The sequence below is a fragment of the Oncorhynchus keta genome, chromosome 30 (assembly GCF_023373465.1).
Source record: "Oncorhynchus keta strain PuntledgeMale-10-30-2019 chromosome 30, Oket_V2, whole genome shotgun sequence".
Lineage (NCBI taxonomy): Eukaryota > Metazoa > Chordata > Actinopteri > Salmoniformes > Salmonidae > Oncorhynchus > Oncorhynchus keta.
In genome coordinates, this window is record NC_068450.1 from 10,530,448 (window position 1) to 10,554,159 (window position 23,712).

Consider the following 23,712-nt stretch of genomic DNA (forward strand, 5'->3'; position numbering starts at 1 on the left):
AAAACACTGAGATATATATCAAAATGGTGGGGAAAACACTGAGATATATATCAAAATGGTGGGGAAAAACACTGAGATGTATATCAAAATGGTGGGGAAAAACACTGAGATGTATATCAAAATGATGGGGAAAAAAACCTTAGATGTACAGTACCAGACAAAAGTTTTGACCCACCTACTCATTTTTTGCTATTTTCTACATTGTAGAATAATAGTGAAGACATCAAAACTATGAAATAACACATATGGAATCATGTAGTAACGAAAAAGTAACAAATCAAAATATATTTTAGATTTTAGATTCTTCAAAGTAGCCACCCTTTGCCTTGAAGATAGCGTTGCACACTCTTGGCATTCTCTCAACCAGCTTCATGAGGAATGCTTTTACAACAGTCTTGAAGGAGTTCTCACATATGCAGAGCACTTTTTGGCTGGTTTCTTTCACTCTGCGGTCCGACTCATCCCAAACCATCTCAATTGGGTTGAGGTCGGATGATTGTGGTGGCCAGGTCATCTGATGCAGCACTCCATCATGCTCCTTCTTGGTCAAATAACCCTGACACAACCTGAAGGTGTGTTTTGGGTAATTTTCCTGTTGAAAAACAAATGATAGTCCCACTCCAGATGGGATGGCTTATCGCTGCAGAATGATGTGGTAGCCATGCTGGTTAAGTGTGCCTTGAATTCTAAATAAATCACAGACAGTGTCACCAGCAAAGCACCCCCACACCATCACACTTCCTCCTCCATGCTTCACGGTGGGAACCACACATGCGGAGATCATACGTTCACTACATCCGTAGTGGTTTCTTTGCAGCAATTTGACCATGAAGGCCTGATTCAGGTCTCCTCTGAACAGTTGAAGTTGAGAGGTGTCTGTTACTTGAACTCTGTGAAGCATTTATTTTGGCTGCAATCTGAGATGCAGATAACTCTATTGAATTTATCCTCTGTAGCAGAGGTAACTCTGGGTCTTCCTTTCCTGTGGCGGTCCTCATGAGAGCCAGTTTCATCATAGCGCTTGATGGTTTTTGCGACTGCTTTCAAAATTCTTTACATTTTCCGGATTGACTGATCTTCATGTCTTAAAGTAATGATGGACTGTCGTTTCTCTTTGCTTATTTGAGCTGTTCTTGCCATAATATGAACTTGGTCTTTTACCAAATAGGGCTGTATACCAACCCTACCTTGTCACAACACAGATGATTGGCTCAAACGCATTTAGAAGGAAAGAAATTACACAAATCAACTTTTAACAAGGCACACCTGTTAATTGAAATGCATTCCAGGTGACTACATCATGAAGTTGGTTTAGAGAATGCCAAGATTGTGCAAAGCTGTCTTCAAGGCAAAGGGTGCCTACATTGAAGAATCTCAAACATAAAATATGTTTAGATTTGTTTAACACTTTTTTGGTTACTACATGATTCCATATGTGTTATTTCATAGTTTTGATGTCTTCACTATTATTCTACAATGTAGAAAATAGTAAAAAATTAAGAAAAACCCTGCAATGAGTAGCGCCAAACCATTACTTTGGGTTGAAGGCCATGTTAAAGCTTCTCCTAGCATATATGTATTGTGATAGGACAAATTATTGACATTATGAGCTTTGATTGGCTTACAATAATGAAGCTAGGTTAGTGCTATGACAAACAGGAAGTATTTATGGTGGTCTGACAGTGCACCATCTTGTCTTCTTGAAGACCTCCGTTTAAGTATTTTGGAAGAATGGAGATGCTATCTGTCAAACCAAACAAATAATGGATTTCACTTAGGACCTCCATTTGTTTAGACCCCACATAAAAGTAGTCTCTAACCTGTCTTTTGATCAAGATGGAACTTGTCTGCGTTGGGACCGTGGAGGGTGTAAGACACTAGTCCGTTGGTGCCGATGTCTGGGTCCGACGCTGAAACCTTCAGTATGAACATGCTTGACGGGGAATTCTCCATGACGACCTCTGTGTACAGCAACTGGACAGAAACATTGATAGTTAGCTACGTGTTAGGTCAAATTGCAGTTGTTGATATTTTATTCATGCTTTAGGTAGGCTACTGCTCATTAATGTGTTACGTATGTATGAACTGTTATAAAGTCCTGATGTAGGTCCAACATGTTAACGCTATCTACAGGAATCTAAGTGTCTACTGTCATGGCTGACTGACATACCTGCTCACACATAGTGTGTTACGTATGTATGAACTGTTATAAAGTCCTGGTGTAGGTCCAACATGTTACCGCTATCTACAGGAATCTAAGTGTCTACTGTCATGGCTGACTGACATACCTGCTCACACAGAGGACTGTTATCGTTGAGGTCCAGAACATGGACCTCTACAGTGGCAGGGGCCTCGAATCTCCCGTCAGTAACTCGTATTTTCAGGGAGTAGTTATCTTTAGCCTCGCGGTCAAGAGACTCTTTGAGGACCAGCCTCCATTCCTCTCCCTCTTGCACAATGGAGAACTGGCCCAATGGGTCTCCGTCTAAAAGGAAAAACATTTTAATGTAATACATACATGTCAATGCTACCTGGGGGCCTGTATGGGTTTGATCATGTCCATCACATTTCTTCCTGTCAATGTAGTCACTTTTACACTTAGAATGAACCATTATAGAATATATATTTCTCTGTTATAATGATCCAGTATAGACAATATATTGTTCTCTTCTAATAAGCCGTTGTTATAGTGTAACGGCGTTCTTCGTTTGTTGAAAGAGAGTCGGACCCGAAATGCAGAGTGGTTGTTACTCATGTTCTTTAATAAATGAATCGCGATACATGAAATAACTTATACAAATACAAAACAACAAATGGAACGTGAAAACTAATTACAGCCTATCTGGTGAACACTACACAGAGACAGGAACAATCACCCGCGAAATACACAGTGAAACCCCGGCTACCTAAATACGGTTCCCCATCAGAGACAACAAGAATCACCTGACTCTGATTGAGAACCGCCTCAAGCAGCCAAGCCTATACTAGACACACCCCTAATCAACCACAATCCCAATGCCTACAAAAACCCCAATACGACAATACAATAAACCCATGTCACACCCTGGCCTGAACAAATAATTAAAGAAAACACAAAATACTGAGACCAAGGCGTGACATAAAGTAGATACTGTGTATTGCTCTGGAGAAATACTGTGCCCATCTGTTTCTTATTAAAATGTTGTCCATAATGCTGATAGACCTGAAAAACTACCATTCAACTACTTCAAAAAAGTGTATGTGATCAATCATTCTATCAACCAAATTAATCAATCAACAAGACTCACCTGTGATGTAACACGTGATCTGCCTGTTCTCTTTAGTCACATCCATATCAACGTTCGTCAGGCTCATGATGACCTCCCCAGGCCTAGTGTTCTCCATGACAGACCCATGGTACACGTCCTCCGTGAACCGAGGAGGGTTGTCGTTCTCGTCAGTCACCGTCACCTCCACCAGAACTGAGGAAGAGAGCTTCACCTCTCCCCCGTGGTCAGTAGCCACCACTGTGAAGCTGTAGTGCTGAGTCATCTCACAGTCCGTCTCTCTCAGAGTAGTTATCCAACCGCTCTCACTGTCGATGGAGAAGACATCGGTGATGTCATCGGGTTCGGCTTCCAAGGTGTAGGTCACCTGTCCATTAGTGTCCTGGTCAGGGTCGTTGGCCGTCACCTGGATGGATGGATTAATTAATTAATTAAAACTAAACTGTTATTGCCCTAAATGAGAATTTGATTTGCACATCATATGAACACAGAAATCGTAAAGAATTGTATACAACATTCAATTACAAAAATATAAGATCGATGAAAAAATATATATATCTGAAAAAAAAAACATACCTGGATGACGGTGGTTCCTGGTGGCATGTTCTCAGCCAGGAAGGCCTTGTAAGGGTTGGCCTCGAACACCGGCACGTTGTCATTCACATCCTGGACCTGGATGCTGACCGACACCAGCGAGGCCACGTCGGTCCCGTTGTGGTTGCCTTGAGCAATAACATCTATCTGATACCACTTGGTCTTCTCGTGATCAATGCTCTTCTGGACGAGTAGAGTACCGCTCTCTTTATCCAGAGCAAACACCCTGTCTCTGTTACTCTCCACTGTGTTGCCATTGACCAGGCTGTAGATGACTGGCATGTCGGAGTCGGCCTTGATCGTCCCGATCTCTGTTCCCATGGAGATGTCCTCGGCTGCGGAGAAGGTGTAGAGCGGCTCGGAGAACTTCGGAAGAGGGACCTCAGGTGGGACTACTTTCACCTGCACCGGAACCGTGGAGTTGAAGAATGGTAATCCGCTGTCCCGAGCCTTGACTTTGAAGTTGAATATCTTGTTCTCTTGACCTATCAGACTCTCTTTGACACTGACAATGCCAGTGAAGGGGTTGATCTCAATGATGTCCTCAGTCACTTCCTCTGCTTCGTCCACAGTGTAGGTGACGTCAGCATTTTTGCCGTCGTCTGCGTCGTACGCCACTATCTGAATCACGGGAGAGCCTTTGTTTACAGTAGACTGGATTGACACCTGGTACTCTGTAGCTTTGAACTGAGGGGCATTATCATTCTCATCTGTCAGGATAATCTTCACAGTGCAGAACGCTACTTTCCCTCCGCCATCTTTAGCCATCACCTTGATGGCGATCACTCTTTGGGATGGGTTCTCTCTATCTAAAGGTTGAGATGTTATGATCTGTCCATTCTTGTCTATGGAGAATTTCTCATCTGCCAGTTTGTTGATGATGGTGTAGTCCACGCTGCCGTAAGGTCCATCGTCAGGGTCTATAGCGGCCAGGCGAATCACACGTGTTCCAGCCTCAGCGTTCTCAGCTAGTTCCGCCTCGTAGATGTTTTTGTTGAAATAGGGACTGTGTTTATTAGTGTTCATCATATCAATGTTCACAGGGGCTGTGTTCTGGAAAACTCCATCTGACACAGCCACGGTGAGGTTGTAGAATGGGTCCACATTTCTCTTGCAAACGTTAGAAAAGGAGATAATCCCGGAGGATTCATTGATGGCGAAGTATCTTCCCTCATTACCTGAGAGGATCTTATACTGTAGATTGTTCAAGTCTCTGGTGTCGGGGTCTGAAGCTTGGATTTTTATGACGATGTGGCCACATTTGGCCAATTCATCCAGTGTTGCCTGATAATGGGTCTTGGAGAAGTTTGGAGGGTTATCGTTGACATCGGTTACGTTAACAGTGACATAGGCATCGCTGCTCAACGGGTTTGTGCCATTATCTATGGCTTTGATCTTTAACTGGAAGTGTTTTGTCTTCTCATAGTCCAACACCTGTGTCGTAACAATTAGACCACTCTGGGGGTCTATTTTAAAGAAGTCCGTTTCATTTTCCCCCGTACCCATAATATGGAAGGTTACATCTTTATTTCTGCCTGAGTCTCTATCTGTGGCTGATATCTGTAATACAGACGTGCCTATGGGTAATCCTTCAGGTATATCCACTGTGTCCGTCAGCTTGGAGAAGACAGGAGCGTTATCGTTAACATCTTCAACCTCTATTTCGACAGCGGCCTCTGAAAAGGAGCCCGTCACAGAGTCAGTGGCTCGTACCGTCAATAGATGCATTGTCTGGCTCTCATAGTCCAACAAATCAGTGACACTCAACACTCCTGTTTTAAAATCTATGTGAAAGTTTTTCGAGGCATTCTCCTCTTCCAGATTGTAAATAAGCCGATATCCCTCTGGGTTTCTTGCTTGTACATGCAAGATGGTGGTGAAGGGAGATAAGTTTTCAGGGACTTTTAGAGGATAGAGCAAAGTCTGAAAAATGGGGTTGGTGCGATTTCTCACCGTGATACTCAGTTCTGCTGAAGTGGTCAAACTGGGCGAGCCCTCGTCTGTGGCCAGGACAGTCAAGGTATATTTATTAGTAGCTTCAAAGTCTATAGGCCGCTGAAGGGACACGTCACCAACATAAGGGTCTATCCTAAAGAGATCAAAATCCTCCTCCAACAAGTACATAATAGAACCATTTTCTCCCAGATCACTGTCGGACGCCATCACTTGAAAGATTACATCTCCTAGGTCTGTGTCTTCAGAGATCATCATGGAGTGAGGCAGGTTCAAGAACCTTGGTGGATTATCATTGACGTCAACTATGTAAACGTTGACGTGGGTTATTGCCCTGCGAGGGGGACTCCTCATGTCTCTCACCTCCACCACTATGTCATAGACATCCTGCTCCTCTCTGTCGAAGGGGACGCCGGTGGTCTCAAGCACCCCTGATGTCGGGACTATAGAAAACCGTCCCATTGGGTTCAATACCGAGTAAATCAGAGGCTCGTTCAAGTAGCTACCTGATGCTCTCAAAACAACTAACATGTTGACCGACATCGTATTCTCCACAATGGTGGCTGCATACAATCCCCGCTCAAATTGAAGATGGCCGCCTGCTGTTATGTTGGTGACGTTTACCTTAACTGTAGCAAGGTCTTTGTACAGGCCGTCAGAGGCTTTGACCAGCAGCTGGTAAAAGGATTTAAACTCTGAAACATTGTTTACAGAGATAGCACCAGTGGAAGGATGAATGAGAAAAGCATCGTGAAGGTTGCCCTCTGTGATGCTGTACGAGACAGCTGAATCTGCATCTTGTGCCATGACCCGTACAACCTCCATCTCTCTGACGGGAGGGAAGATGATGGACGACTTGTACACCGGCCTAGAGAATTTTGGGGAACAATCATTGAAATCCAGGACACGGATGGTGACTCTGGCTGGCTCTGCTGCGTACAGCGACGGTTCCCCTGAGTCCCGTACCTGAATGCTGAAGTGAAACTCAGGTGTTTCTTCAAAGTCCACCTCAGATATCACAGAGAGTGTACCCATGCTGGGATCTATCTTGAAGACTTTCATCGCTTCCGGCTCCAGGATTTGGAAGACTAGGAGAGAGTTAGAGTCCCTGTCAGCGTCAGAGGCTCGTATCACCAGAGGTGTGTTGCTCTCCCCCATCACCATGCTGTTTATGTGAGCAGACTCACTAATCTGGCCATGGAATTTCTCCCGGAGGAACACCGGCGGGTTATCATTCTCATCTATCACATAGACGTAAACAACCGTATCTGACGAGGCTCCTGCCGAGGTGCTAGCACGCACTTTGAGTTTGTAAGAGAAACACCTCTCGAAGTTGAGCCTTGCTTGGACAGAGAGAACTCCGGACTCTGCATTGATGTGGAAGGTTCCGTTATGGTCTCCATCTTTGATGCTGTAGTGGACTGCGGAACGGCTGGCTGCTGAGACAGTGATCACGGGAGTTCCCAGAGGACTGGCTTCACTGACTTCTGAGAAGAACTCATCAGAGGGGAACCTGGGAGAGAGAAGAGAGAATGTTTTTTATTAACAATTAGAAAAGCAGTATATAATATCAACAGTACCTGAAGTTGAATTATTTGATGCAATTTACAAATTAAAGCATTTAGGAATTATCAAACAACATACTACTAGTTTATATACATATTAACCTGGGAGGGGTTCTGTCTGAGAGCAGGACGGTGATGGAGACAGAACAGAGATCGCTGTGCTGGGGAAAACCCTGGTCTGTGGCCTTCACTGTCAGATGAAACTGCTCCTGGGGTAGGCTGTCCAGATGTTTGGCGATTGTGATACTCCCCAGCTCACCATCAATGTCAAAGGTGTTGTCGACATTCCCTGTAAAGATGAATCAAAGACCAAATCAACAAATATTGTTGAATGTTTGAAATTGTCAACCCATTTGCCTATATGTGAACAGTGGGTTAACTGCCTTGTTCACAGGCAAAAGTACAGATTTTTACCTTGTCAGCTCTGAGATTTGATCAAGCAACCTTTTGGTTACTGGCCCAATGCTCTAACCACTAGGCTACCTGCCACCCCCAGAATGTGAGTGATCAATCAAGTTAAAAACACTCTCAAATATATAATGTACCTATCCTGTAGCACTCTTATAAAGAATGCTAAAAATAGATAATCATATTTGAAGATTTTTCACAATTCAAATCCATCATAATCTACCCCTCATAATCTCTGATCTGTGTTGTACCTGAGTGAAGGGAGTATATAATCTGAGCGTTGCTCCCCGTGTCCTTATCCACAGCCTTGACACGCAGCACCTCTGTCCCAGCCGCAGCCAGATCGGTGATAGTTCCCTCATAGCCGGCCGCCAGGAAGGCAGGAGAGTGGTCGTTGCAGTCCTCCACATAAACCACTGCCTTCACCAAGTTTCTTTTCACTGGGATCTCCTGATCTCGAACCTACGCATTTAAAGGAGATGGTGAGAGCAGGACAGTATAGGGACATTAACTTAATCAAAATCAAATAACCAGCCAAAATGATTGCTATAATCATACAGAGATGACTTTGTAGAACTGTTATGATAGATACGCTGTACTTTAGATCCTCCATGTTTTCAAATGGTAAGGGAGATGACTAAAAAACATCAACAACATTACCATCACAATGAGGGTGTGCACAGAAAGCTTCTCACGGTCCAGCTGCTCAGTCATGACCAGAACACCACTCTTATGATCGAGATGGAAGATCTTCAGGCTGTCTGGATGGACGCTGCCGTGGAGCGAGTAGATGAGTTTGCTGTTGCTGTCTCGGTCCTGAGCAGAGATGTGGAGGATGTCCTTCCATGGAGAGGTGTCTTCCGGTACACTGACCTCGTAGATGGACTTCATGAACATGGGTCGATGCTCGTTCATGTCCAGCACACGGATATATGCCTAGGAGACATACAGACAGGAAGAGAAACTTAATCTAAAGTTTTACGATAACTACTAATTTCCGATGTATTTCATGTGTGTATCACCTGTGTGGTTGCGACCTGATGCCCGTCTGTAACCTGTACAGTCAGATTATAGTTGGACTTCTTCCCTGCATCCAGAGGCCTGGCGATCACGATGCTGCCTGTGTTCCTCTCAATGTCAAAGTCCTGCTCCTCATCGCCCCCTGGGGTACAACAACACAACAGATAGGAGACGGTAGAAATAAATCAATATCATTCAATCATCCCATACAAGGACCGTTTCAAGTTTGACCGTTTGAAATTTGACAGTTGAAAGGCCTCAATAGAAGCCTGCCCAGAGTCCCTCAGGTTGTTTGGCTTCGTAAGTGTCTGTCACTGAGACTGGCACCAATGGCCTTATGGGAGGAGTGAGTGAAAGCCCATACGGCAGTTGTGACACAAAGGTGTGTCATCCAGAACCATAATGACTTGGCCGTGGTTGGAGGATCATTCTTTCAACAGATGGACTTGTGGGCATTGGAGCGTCCACTGAAAACGGAGTTTGCCCAGTCAGGACAGGTGGAAAGACAAGAACAACAACATAACATCCCAAAGCTACTGAGAGAGGTCAATACCTAATTTCACCCCTTCGAATCTTGTTGGCCATCGTCCTGCATGCGTGCTTGTGAATACAGAATCTGAGCTAAAAGGGCCTCTCCTCTCACTGAATACGGACACAAACACAGGTACTGTTTTGCACCCGCATTACTCTCTGTGCATACTATGCCTCATTTACTGAGAGTAAATCAAAAACGATGTGCCGGTATGGGGCCAACGAACCACCGTCATCCTCACATGTTCAGCCATGTATGTATTAATGACAGAAAACAAGGTTGCAGCAAAGGGTTGTTTGGCCCCCTGTGTCCAAGTGTCGCAGAATAAGTGTGACACAATTGTTTAAGGGGAAACGTTTGGCAGCGACACACTTTGAACAGATGCCGTGAACAGTAGGGGTAAAGCTCATGCTTGTTCAGCCAGATGGTGTTTATTAAGAAATAGATGCACCTTTTCAAGGCTCACATGACTCCATTTTAAACAAGCTTTCCCTTTTAATACCACCGGTGGGGACTACATTTAAATAAAACGTTAAAAAAATAATTGTAATTATTGAATAATTCATCAAATGTTTAGATTTCTAGTTGGTGCTTTTGCGACATGTGAATAACAAAACGCAAGTTGGTGTTTATTGTCATGAGTCTTCCCACTGGACACAGACGTCAATTCCACGTCTATTCCACGTTGGTTCAACGTAATTGAATTGAAATGATGTGGAAACAACGTGCCCAGTGGGGATGTTCACATTGTGTGATGTTGTTTCCCCCCCTAAGCACACCTGTGTGCCCAGTTGGATGTTCTGGAGGCAGAACTGAGCGATTTCCCCTTAGATAGGCCAGCTGCAAAGTTATAATTGGTTAGAGGTTAGAGGTTTGATGACTGTGAAGCTGCCTTTAGAACAACATTCATGATGAAAAACGCTAATCTGCGGGAAAACGAACATCAAATGTATTCCATACCCAGATTTTTTTTTAAATTGAAAGAGACAGAGAAGAAATAGATTGTTTAAATATATATTGGTTGACCAGATGGAGGGTTGAACAGCAGCTGGCACAGTCGAAGAACAAGTCAAAAGGAAAAGCTGAAAACCTCAACGCGTTAGAACTGCACTGGCTGCCACACTCACAGCCATCAAACGCTTTTCCAAGGCGCCATCTAAATTGCCATGTTTGAGTTCATGCATGTCCCATCGCAAAGGCTTGCTTTCATTGGAATATTTTCACAAACATATCTCTGCAGCAGGAATTGTAATACTATAGTGTTACAGGATGCATCACCACCCGGCCGTGATTGGGAGTCCCGTAGGGCGGCGCACCATTGGCCCAACGTCGTCCGGGTTCGGCAGGGGTAGGACGTCATTGTAAATATGAATTTGTTCTTAACTGACTTGCCTAATTAAATAAAGGTTAAATAAAGGATCAATAAAGGTTAAATAAAGGTTAAATAAAGGATCAATAAAGGTTAAATAAAGGATCAAGAAAGGTTAAATAAAGGATCAATAAAGGTTAAATAAAGGATCAAGAAAGGTTAAATAAAGGATCAATAAAGGTTAAATAAAGGTTAAATAAAGGTTTTATAGAGGTTAAATAAAGGATCAATAAAGGTTCAATATAGGTTAAATAAAGGTTAAATAAAGGTTATATAAAGGTTTTATAGAGGTTCAATAAAGGATCAATAAAGGTTAAATATAGGTTAAATAAAGGTTATAAAAAGGTTTTGGTATGAATTGTTATCTTTCCCATGTTAATCCAAGTTCATTTAATTGTCAAAGAGCTGGATGAATACTTTAGCAAAGGGTCCGCAGCGTGTTCTGATCATCCATCAGAGTTAGGCTCTACCTATCCTGTTCTGCCACGTGGCCACGTGAGGCAGATCATCCATCAGAGTTAGGCTCTACCTATCCTGTCGTGTCCTGGCCCTTCATCTGAGGAAATATGGCTGTGTTCTCCTCGTGCTGGGGTGTAGGGCAGACGCACACACACACGCACGCACGCACGCACACACACACACGAACACACACACACGAACACACACACACACGAACACACACACACACACACGAACACACACACACACACACACACACACACACACACACACACACACACACACACACACACACACACACACACACACACACACACACACACACATTGAGCAACTGCCTCTAGCTGAGGTGTTGTCTGCCACACCGAGACCAGGCCTGCTCTACTCTGTTCAACAGCAGGCTGACATGAACTCGATGTATTACCATCATAGTTTACACAGAGCACAGCAAAACACACAGAGCACAGCAAAACACACAGAGCACAGCAAAACACACAGAGCACAGCAAAACACACAGAGCACAGCAAAACACACAGAGCACAGCAAAACACACAGAGCACAGCAAAACACACAGAGCACAGCAAAACACACAGAGCACAGCAAAACACACAGAGCACAGCAAAACACACAGAGCACAGCAAAACACACAGAGCACAGCAAAACACACAGAGCAAAACACACAGTGCACAGCAAAACACACAGAGCACCGCAAAACACACAGAGCACAGCAAAACACACAGTGCACAGCAAAACACACAGAGCACCGCAAAACACGACTCCCATGTCACATTCTTCTCAATAATAATCTCCTTTCCTTCGCAATCCATTTGCAATCTTTTGACGGGTCAGGTCTTGGCGTTAAGTACATGTTGATCAGATCATCTTCATGTTGACTCATCCCATTTGGTCAGTGTAATAAAACAGCTCATTTTACTCTAAGCCTTTATTGTGTCAACTAATATAACTATTGCTATAACAACATCAAATTACACAAATCTGATCATATTTTAGTTTCTAGGAAATACGATGTAATTCTACTCACTAAAAAAACACTTCTCTACTTTTGCGTGGTCCATATCACCAACACGCTGCACACAACACACAACACACTGCACACAACACACTGCACACAACACACTGCACACAACACACTGCACACAACAAACAACACACTGCACACAACACACAACACACAACATACTGCACACAACACACTGCACACAACACACTGCACACAACACACTGCACACAACACACAACATACTGCACACAACACACTGCACACAACACACTGCACACAACACACAACATACTGCACACAACACACTGCACACAACACACAACACACTGCACACAACACACTGCACACAACACACTGCACACTGCACACAACACACTGCACACAACACACTGCACACTGCACACAACACACTGCACACAACAAACAACACACTGCACACTGCACACAACACACAACATACTGCACACAACACACTGCACACAACACACTGCACACAACACACTGCACACAACACACAACACACTGCACACAACACACTGCACACAACATACTGCACACAACACACTGCACACAACACACTGCACACAGCACACAACACACTGCACACAACACACAACACACAACACACTGCACACAACACGCTGCACACAACACACTGCACACAACACACTGCACACAACACACTGCACACAACACACAACACACTGCACACAACACACTGCCCACAACACACAACACACTGCACACAACACACAACACACTGCACACAACACGCTGCACACAACACACAACATACTGCACACAACACGCTGCACACAACACACTGCACACAACACACAACACACTGCACACAACACACAACACACAACACACTGCACACAACACGCTGCACACAACACACTGCACACAACACACAACACGCTGCACACAACACACTGCACACAACACACTGCACACAACACACAACACACTGCACACAACACACAACACACAACACACTGCACACAACACACTGCACACAACACACTGCACACAACATAATGCACACAACACACAACACACTGCACACAACACACAACATAATGCACACAACACGCTGCACACAACACGCTGCACACAACACACTGCACACAACACACAACACACTGCACACAACACACAACACACTGCACACAACACACAACACACTGCACACAACACACAGCACACTGCACACAACACACAACACACTGCACACAACACACTGCACACAACACACTGCACACAACACACAACACACTGCACACAACACACAACACACAACACACTGCACACAACACACAACACACTGCACACAACACACTGCACACAACACACAACACACTGCACACAACACACAACACACAACACACTGCACACAACACACTGCACACAACACACTGCACACAACACACTGCACACAACACACTGCACACAACATACTGCACACAACACACTGCACACAACACACAACACACAACACACTGCTCACAACACACAACACACAACACACTGCACACAACACACAACACACTGCACACAACACACAACACACTGCTCACAACACACAACACACAACACACTGCACACAACACACAACACACAACACACAACACACAACACACTGCACACAACACACAACACACAACACACAACACACTGCACACAACACACTGCACACAACACACAACACACAACACACAACACGCTGCACACAACACACTGCACACAACACACAACACACTGCACACAACACGCTGCACACAACACACAACATACTGCACATCTCCACCCGTCAGAGTTACCGATGTTAGTCCTCACCTGTGATGTCATACCACAATAGCCTCTGTGTCTCCGTGAGGATGATCCCCACCATGTGAGTGACAGGATCCGTCTCCATGACAGCGAAGGTGAAGTGTGGCTCGTCAAACGTCAGCGGATCGGAGGTGGGCGTCGGCTTGGAGATCCACTCTACGTCGAGGCGGACTGTCGACGATCTCACCGGGCTCCCATGGTCCTTTGCTTTGATCTGACAGAGGGAAGGGTTGGGATGGAAAGGACACTGTTAATGTTATTGCGCTGGGGTGTGGATCTTTGTGTTACTCATCACAGTACATAAGAAAATGACAGGGTTCATCACAATGGTATTCACATGCAAGTTTACACGCTCCCTGCATGTGAATGAGAGCCATGAAAGAAGGTGTGATTGTATTTGTTTAGGGATAGCAGGTGTCCCTAAAGAGTGTTCCAACATTTTGTGTGAATGTGAAAAGCAGAAGAATCAGTAGAACATGGTAATTGTGGTGTTCTATCATAATATTGTCCACCTACTGTGAGGATGCTGTAGTTGCCTGCTGTAAAGTCTCCCCGTGCTGTCACCACCCCAGTGTCTGGATGGATCTCAAACTTCTCGTTCTGGTTGTCCTGGAGACTGAAGGTGACCTCAGCATTAGGCCCTTCATCGTCGTCCTGGGCAACCATCCGACATACCTCCACCTGTGGCTTCACCCCCTGACCCCTGTGTTGCTCAGGTAGTTTGACCTGGAAACAATCAATGAATCAATCAGTCACATTTATTTACAAAAGCCCTTTTTAGTTGTCACAGAGTGCATCCTATTCCATAAATAGTGCACTTCTTGTTGCCAGATCCCTACATGGTCCTTGTCAGAAGTAGTGCACAATGGCATTTTGACCAATCAGATCAGCTCTGAAAAATATATGATGTGAAAAGATCTGATGTGATTGGTCAAAACATCAATTAGTTGAAAAAAAAACATCTGAATTGGGCTGCCCTATGTAGTCGCTCTGGATAAGAGCGTCTGCTAAATGACTTAAATGTAAATGTAAATGTAGGCTGCATTTATAAATGTAGGAGACCCCAAAGAGCCAACAAAAGCAGACCTGGAAGAGCTTGTGGTTGAACTGGGGTCTGTTGTCGTTCTCATCCAGCACCTGGATGATCACTGTCGAGGTGGAGCGGAGAGGAGGGTCTCCGTTGTCCGACACTATCACCTGAGATGAGGAAGAGGGGTTTAGTTAGCCGAACAGTAGGATATGGACGAAGAGGGGTTTAGTTAGTCCAACAGTAGGATGTGGAGGAAGAGGGTTTAGTCGAACAGTAGGATTTGGAGGAAGAGGGGTTTAGTTAGTCGAACAGTAGGATGTGGAGGAAGAGGGGTTTAGTTAGTCCAACAGTAGGATATGGAGGAAGAGGGGTTTAGTTAGTCGAACAGTAGGATGTGGAGGAAGAGGGGTTTAGTTAGTCGAACAGTAGGATGTGGAGGAAGAGGGGTTTAGTTAGTCGAACAGTAGGATATGGAGGAAGAGGGGTTTAGTTAGTCGAACAGTAGGATGTGGAGGAAGAGGGGTTTAGTTAGTCGAACAGTAGGATGTGGAGGAAGAGGGGTTTAGTTAGTCGAACAGTAGGATGTGGAGGAATAGGGTTTAGTCCAACAGTAGGATATGGAGGAAGAGGGGTTTAGTTAGTCGAACAGTAGGATTTGGAGGAAGAGGGGTTTAGTTAGTCCAACAGTAGGATATGGACGAAGAGGGGTTTAGTTAGTCGAACAGTAGGATTTGGAGGAAGAGGGGTTTAGTTAGTTGAACAGTAGGATATGGACGAAGAAGGGTTTAGTTAGTCGAACAGTAGGATGTGGAGGAAGAGGTTTTAGTCGAACAGTAGGATGTGGAGGAAGAGGGTTTAGTCTAACAGTGGGATAAGGAGGAAGAGGGTTTAGTCTACAAGTAGGATAAGGAGGAAGAGGGTTTAGTCTAACAGTAGGATAAGGAGGAAGAGGGTTTAGTCTGTGGAGTATTGATTGAGATTTTAAATAAAAATAAAAATTGTATGTATCATAAATCACATGTATTTATAAAGACTACACACATTATGGATAATTGATAGTCTAGTTCAAGCTCTCATGGTTAGGCCTTTTAACGATCTCGTAAAAAATGCACATGTTGTTTAATCACAAGCAGGTGGTTCAGTCTCTCACCTCAACACTGTGCTCAGATTTCAGTTCCCGGTCCAGAGAGGTCAGAGTGCTGATGACACCTAAGAAAACAGAGAGGGGGAGGGGGCAGAGAGGGGGAGGGTCAGAGAGGGGGAGGGGGGAGATGAGGTGATGGGAGGGAAGGAGGAAGAAGGAGCAGGGTCATCAGTAAGGAATCTTTCCCACATGGACAGCAGTAGCAGGGTAGTTCCACGAAATGAGTGTATTTTGAGTCCCTTTGGTATTTTAAATAGAAATTGTGCACCAATATTTAATTGTATTTTGATTGATTTATTTTATTTTACCCTTATTTTACCGGGTAAGTTGACTGAATACACATTCTCATTTACAACAACAGCCTTGGGCATAGTTACAGGGGAGATAGGGTGGGGGTGAATGAGCCAATTGGAAGCTGGGGATGATTAGGTGGCCATGATGGTATGAGGTCCAGATTGGGAATTTAGCCAGGACACCGGGGTTAACACCCCTCCTCTTATGATAAGTGCCATGGGATATTTAGTGAACACAGAGAGCCAGGACACCCATTTAATGTCCCATCCGATGTCCCATCCGATATCCCATTTAATGTCCCATTGCCCTTACAAAGGGAAATGTTCCCAATGCTCTTGGGCATTGGGATCATTTATTTTAGACCAGAGGAAAGAGTGCCTCCTACTGACCAACACCACCTTCCAGCACCATCAAAACGTTGAATTGAAGGTCCCCAAAAACACAGTGGCCACCATCATTCTTAAATGGAAGAAGTTTGGAACCACTAGAGCTGGCTACCCGGCCAACAAGAGTAATTGAAGAAGAAGGGCCTTGGTCAAGGAGGTGACCAACAACCTAATGGTCATTCTGACAGAGCTCCAGAGTTCCTCTGTGGAGATGGGAGAACCTTCCAGAAGGACAACCATCACCTCAGCACTCCACCAATCAGGCATTTATGGTAGAGAGGCTAGACGCAAGCCACTCCTCAGTTTAAGGCACATGATAGTCCGCTTGGACTTTGCCAAAAGGCACCTAAAGGACACTCAGACTATGAGATTCTCTGGTCTGATGAAACCAAGATTGAACTCTTTAGTCTGAATGCCAAGCGTCACGTCTGGAGGAAACCAGGCACTGCTCATCACCTGGTCAATACCATCCCTACCGTGAAGCATGGTGGTGGCTATTTTTTTCAGCGGCAGGGACTGGAATTCTAGTCAGGATCGAGGGAAAGATTAACGGAGCAAAGTACAGAGAGATCCTTGATGAAAACCTGCTCCAGAGCGCTCAGGACCTCATACTGTGGCGAGCGTTCACCTTCCAACAGGACAATGATCCTAAGCACACAGCCAAGACAACGCAGGAGTGGCTTCGGAACAGGTTTCTGAATGTCCTTGAGTGGCCCAGCCAGAGCCCGGACTTGAACCCGATCTAACATCTCTGGAGAGACCTGAGAATAGCCCTGCAGCGACGCTCCCCATCCAACCTGACAGAGCTTGAGATGATCTGCAGAGAACAATGGGATGAACTCCCCAAATACAGGTGTGCCAAGCTTGTAGCATCATACCCAAGAAGACGCGAGGCTGTAATCTATGCCAAAGCTTGTTCAACAATGTCCTGAGTAAAGGGCCTGAATACTTATGTAAATACTTTAAAAAAAAAAAAATTATGTATATATATTTGCTAAAATGTCTAAACCTTGCTTTGTCATTATGGAGTACTGTGTGTAGATTGATGGGGGAGGGGGGGACAATTTAATCAATTTTAGAATAAGGCTGTAACTTAACAAAATGTGGAGAAAATTCACTGTATGTCTCAGAGTGTAGTTTGAAGGAAGTTGCTAAATAGCACTAGCATAATTGCTAACCAGCGTTAGCATTGGCTCGCGAAACTTCCTCTAATTTCCTTCATATTATATATATATATTGGTCACGGAGAAATAAAAATGTTATCCATGAGTTCATCTAATATATCTGACTCTGAAAAGATCCCGATGTATCCCCTTGATATAAGGAATTTGAAATGATTTATACTTTTCTTTTTTTATACTTATGTATATTCTATCAATTTCATTTACTTTTGAATCTTAAGTATATTTAAAACCAAATAGGTTTAGACTTTTACGCAAGTAGTATATTACTGGGTGACTTTCATCTTTACTTGAGTCATTTTCTATTGAGGTATCTTTACTTTTACTCAGGTATGACAAATGGGTACTTTTCCCATCACTGCCTTTAATAGGCACTTACTACAGTCGTTTTGTTATAAACCGCTTGAGATAGGAAAACATGTTTTTTATTGTTCAACATGCGCTCTTTGTGACAGAATGGTAAAATGTGCTGAAATCAAAAGTTACATTTTTTTTTTAAACCAAGCTTCTCAAAAGGCACCGAAATAGCGGAATGACCCAGCACACCTGTCACTGTCCGAGCCCCAGGCAGCTGGTTCACTCTTCTTCCTTCCCACAAGTCTGTTTTTCTAACAGCGTTTATTTGGCTTTATAGTCGTCACTAAAGAAACCTCTGAGAGCTTTCCAGAGCCTCTTATTTTCATAAAATACTCAACGTTTCAGTGTCTGTGGACACTTTACTATTATAATGTGTGTAGCAAGAGCCAATACAGTCAAGCAGGTTAACATCTTTCATGGTGAATGATGTTCTGGAGTCTGCAGAGTGTTCACTAGCTAGCACAACCACAAAGTCATGAAATCAGATTTTAAACCTAACCCTAAACTTAACCCTAACCTTAACCACACTGCTAACCCTAATGTCCAACCCTAACCTTAAATTAAGAACAAAAAGATCATTTTGATTTCACAAATTTTACATAACAACCAATTTTCAAATTGCAGCTAGCTAGCCTGAAGGGAAATCGCTCAGTTCTACCCCCCAGGACAAATCATTTGACAATAAACGTCAACCTGCTACAATTTGACTAGGTATCCCACTTTCCCTTTCCCCTTTCCCAATCTATCCACTGATAAGCTATGCAACTGTATTGTCATTTGGTAAAGATTGTCCATTCTGCTTCTATTCCTTTAGTAGGCTAATTCTCCTTCCATTCTGTGTATGTTTCTTTAGTAGGCCAATTCTCCTTCCATTCTGTGTCTGTTCCTTTAGTAGGCTAATTATTCTTCCATTCTGCTTCTATTCCTTTAGTAGGCTAATTCTCCTTCCATTCTGTGTCTGTTCCTTTAGTAGGCTAATTCTCCTTCCATTCTGCTTCTATTCCTTTAGTAGGCTAATTCTTCTTCCATTCTGCTTCTATTCCTTTAGTAGGCTAATTCTCCTTCCATTCTGCTTCTATTCCTTTAGTAGGCTAATTCTCCTTCCATTCTGCTTCTGTTCCTTTAGTAGGCTAATTCTCCTTCCATTCTGCTTCTATTCCTTTAGTAGGCTAATTCTCCTTCCATTCTGCTTCTATTCCTTTAGTAGGCTAATTCTCCTTCCATTCTGCTTCTGTTCCTTTAGTAGGCTAATTCTCCTTCCATTCTGCATCTGTTCCTTTAGTAGGCTAATTCTCTTTCCATTCTGATTCTGTTCCTTTAGTAGGCTAATTCTCCTTCCATTCTGCTTCTGTTCCTTTAGTAGGCTAATTCACCTTCCATTCTGATTCTGTTCCTTTAGTAGGCTAATTCACCTTCCATTCTGATTCTGTTCCTTTAGTAGGCTAATTCTCCTTCCATTCTGCTTTTATTCCTTTAGTAGGCTAATTCTCCTTCCATTCTGTGTCTGTTCCTTTAGTAGGCTAATTATCCTTCCATTCTGCTTCTATTCCTTTAGTAGGCTAATTCTCCTTCCATTCTGCGTCTGTTCCTTTAGTAGGCTAATTCTCCTTCCATTCTGCTTCTATTCCTTTAGTAGGCTAATTCTCCTTCCATTCTGCTTTTATTCCTTTAGTAGGCTAATTCTCCTTCCATTCTGTGTCTGTTCCTTTAGTAGGCTAATTCTCCTTCCATTCTGCTTCTATTCCTTTAGTAGGCTAATTCTCCTTCCATTCTGCTTTTATTCCTTTAGTAGGCTAATTCTCCTTCCATTCTGTGTCTGTTCCTTTAGTAGGCTAATTCTCCTTCCATTCTGCTTCTATTCCTTTAGTAGGCTAATTCTCCTTCCATTCTGTGTATGTTTCTTTAGTAGGCTAATTCTCCTGCCATGCTGATTCTGTTCCTTTAGTAGGCTAATTCACCTTCCATTCTGCTTCTATTCCTTTAGTAGGCTAATTCTCCTTCCATTCTGCTTCTGTTCCTTTAGTAGGCTAATTCTCCTTCCATTCTGCTTCTGTTCCTTTAGTAGGCTAATTCTCCTTCCATTCTGCTTCTGTTCCTTTAGTAGGCTAATTCTCCTTCCATTCTGCTTCTATTCCTTTAGTAGGCTAATTCTCCTTCCATTCTGCTTTTATTCCTTTAGTAGGCCAATTCTTCTTCCATTCTGCTTCTATTCCTTTAGTAGGCTAATTCTCCTTCCATTCTGCTTCTATTCCTTTAGTAGGCTAATTCTCCTTCCATTCTGCTTTTATTCCTTTAGTAGGCCAATTCTCATGCCATTCTGCGTCTATTCCTTTAGTAGGCTAATTCTCCTGCCATGCTGATTCTATTCCTTTAGTAGGCTAATTCTCCTTCCATTCTGCGTCTGTTCCTTTAGTAGGCTAATTCTCCTTCCATTCTGCTTCTGTTCCTTTAGTAGGCTAATTCTCCTTCCATTCTGCTTCTATTCCTTTAGTAGGCTAATTCTCCTTCCATTCTGCTTTTATTCCTTTAGTAGGCCAATTCTTCTTCCATTCTGCTTCTATTCCTTTAGTAGGCTAATTCTCCTTCCATTCTGCTTCTATTCCTTTAGTAGGCTAATTCTCCTTCCATTCTGCTTTTATTCCTTTAGTAGGCCAATTCTTCTTCCATTCTGCTTCTATTCCTTTATTAGGCTAATTCTCCTTCCATTCTGCATCTGTTCCTTTAGTAGGCTAATTCTCCTTCCATTCTGCTTCTATTCCTTTAGTAGGCTAATTCTCCTTCCATTCTGCTTCTATTCCTTTAGTAGGCTAATTCTCCTTCCATTCTGCTTCTATTCCTTTAGTAGGCTAATTCTCCTTCCATTCTGCTTCTGTTCCTTTAGTAGGCTAATTCACCTGCCATTCTGCGTCTATTCCTTTAGTAGGCTAATTCTCCTTCCATGCTGATTCTATTCCTTTAGTAGGCTAATTCTCCTTCCATTCTGCATCTGTTCCTTTAGTAGGCTAATTCTCCTTCCATGCTGATTCTGTTCCTTTAGTAGGCTAATTCTCCTTCCATTCTGCTTCTATTCCTTTAGTAGGCTAATTCTCCTTCCATTCTGCTTCTGTTCCTTTAGTAGGCTAATTCTCCTTCCATGCTGATTCTATTCCTTTAGTAGGCTAATTCTCCTTCCATTCTGCGTCTGTTCCTTTAGTAGGCTAATTCTCCTTCCATTCTGCTTCTATTCCTTTAGTAGGCTAATTCTCCTTCCATTCTGCGTCTGTTCCTATATTAGGCTAATTCTCCTGCCATGCTGATTCTGTTCCTTTAGTAGGCTAATTCACCTGCCCTTCTGCGTCTATTCCTTTAGTAGGCTAATTCACCTGCCCTTCTGCGTCTGTTCCTTTAGTAGGCTAATTCACCTGCCCTTCTGCGTCTGTTCCTTTAGTAGGCTAATTCACCTGCCCTTCTGCGTCTATTCCTTTAGTAGGCTAATTCTCCTTCCATTCTGCGTCTGTTCCTATATTAGGCTAATTCTCCTTCCATGCTGATTCTATTCCTTTAGTAGGCTAATTCTCCTTCCATTCTGCATCTGTTCCTTTAGTAGGCTAATTCTCCTTCCATTCTGCTTCTATTCCTTTAGTAGGCGAATTCTCCTTCCATTCTGCTTTTATTCCTTTAGTAGGCTAATTCTCCTTCCATTCTGCTTTTATTCCTTTAGTAGGCGAATTCTCCTTCCATTCTGCTTTTATTCCTTTAGTAGGCCAATTCTTCTTCCATTCTGCTTCTATTCCTTTAGTAGGCCAATTCTTCTTCCATTCTGCTTCTATTCCTTTAGTAGGCGAATTCTCCTTCCATTCTGCATCTGTTCCTTTAGTAGGCTAATTCTCCTTCCATTCTGCTTCTATTCCTTTAGTAGGCTAATTCTCCTTCCATTCTGCTTCTATTCCTTTAGTAGGCCAATTCTCCTTCCATTCTGCATCTGTTCCTTTAGTAGGCTAATTCTCTTGCCATGCTGATTCTGTTCCTTTAGTAGGCTAATTCTCATGCCAAATTAAAGCGACTATATGATCAGAAAAACTGACAAAACAGGTTACATGACTGGTTCAGACTTTTTTTAGTCTTTTGTGTTGAAATCTGGGTGAGGCTGTCTGGATCACAGCCTGAGTTGATATCAGAGTATATATCAGAGTTCAGTTTAGTTCACCATCCGACTGCCCCAAGTGACACCCCAGGGACTAATTACACATTGTGTGTGTGTGTTTGGTGGGCGGGGGGCCGTAAAGCTAAATACTTTTACGGCACTCAAAACCCATCCTGCTGGGTCTTTACGGGGAGACGCGTTATGTTGCTTTTATCATTAGCTGAGACTTGTCGGTTCACATCCTGTGTCAGTGTTATTCGTAATGGAGTTGCCCTTCTCTGCTTGATCTCCTTGTAAAGAGGACTCTTGACCTCATAGGGTTTTTCTGGGATAGCAGTTGGCCAACAAGGTTAGCGCGTTGGGCCAGTTTACCGGAAGGTCGCTGGTTTAAATCCTGGAGCCCACAAATAAATATTTCTCTGTGCAGTTATTCCCTGTTTCTCCAGGGGTGCTGGACAATGGTGACTCCACGCACTGGGGGAGTTAGGATATGCAAGAAAGGCATTTATGTTACACACGTCTATAAATGAATAACAGGACAAATATAAGCATCCCCCAAAATATTATTTATTTTCAAAGTTTTTGTTTTTGTGTATCTTCCAGCTGGTAATACAGCTACACTGCTTGTATTGAAATGTATTATTGGTTGGTCTTAGCTGACGTTCTGTTGGGACATCTCTACAGATACTGTACTGTGTGTACTTTGCTGCTACACTCCTGAACTGAGATCTTAGTCAGACTTCTCTGAGTCATGTGTATCCTGTTCAGACATGAGGAGCACAGCTCATATCCTCTCACAACGAGCCATAAATCTACCATGCTGTTGAGTGATAGAAGTTGAGTTTTCACTTTATTGATCAAGTGTTTTATTCCACCTATACTCTTCACTTTGTAGAAGAACAAGGCCTGTGTCGTAGTAATGAGTTTAAAGGCCTGATTTTCCTGTGTTTTATATACACTGAATGCGCAAAATATTAGGAACACCTTCGGAATATTGAACACCCTTTTGCCCTCAGAACAGCATCAATTCGTCAGGGCATGGACTCCACAAGGGGTCGAAAGCGTTCCACAGGGTTTCTGGCCCATGTTGACTCCAGTTGGCCGGATGTCCTTTTGACACACATGGGAACGCGTGAAAAACTCATCAGCGTTAGACACTCAAACCAACCTGGCACCT

At 43.5% G+C, this 23,712-nt stretch overlaps 1 protein-coding gene across 1 annotated transcript in view; it reads right to left on the minus strand.

The window, feature by feature from the left end:
• LOC118376255 (protocadherin Fat 2-like) overlaps positions 1–23,712 on the minus strand; it is an 82,862-nt gene that overhangs the window by 41,205 nt on the left and 17,945 nt on the right. The window contains exons 4-15 of the mRNA XM_052487543.1: positions 16,201–16,259; positions 15,107–15,217; positions 14,537–14,746; positions 14,027–14,234; positions 8,809–8,948; positions 8,447–8,722; positions 8,038–8,248; positions 7,481–7,667; positions 3,843–7,326; positions 3,288–3,672; positions 2,289–2,485; positions 1,821–1,974 (exon numbers count right to left, since the gene is read on the minus strand). Coding sequence (XP_052343503.1) covers positions 1,821–1,974; positions 2,289–2,485; positions 3,288–3,672; positions 3,843–7,326; positions 7,481–7,667; positions 8,038–8,248; positions 8,447–8,722; positions 8,809–8,948; positions 14,027–14,234; positions 14,537–14,746; positions 15,107–15,217; positions 16,201–16,259 — 5,622 coding nt within the window. The remainder of the gene's footprint in view (positions 1–1,820; positions 1,975–2,288; positions 2,486–3,287; positions 3,673–3,842; positions 7,327–7,480; positions 7,668–8,037; positions 8,249–8,446; positions 8,723–8,808; positions 8,949–14,026; positions 14,235–14,536; positions 14,747–15,106; positions 15,218–16,200; positions 16,260–23,712) is intronic.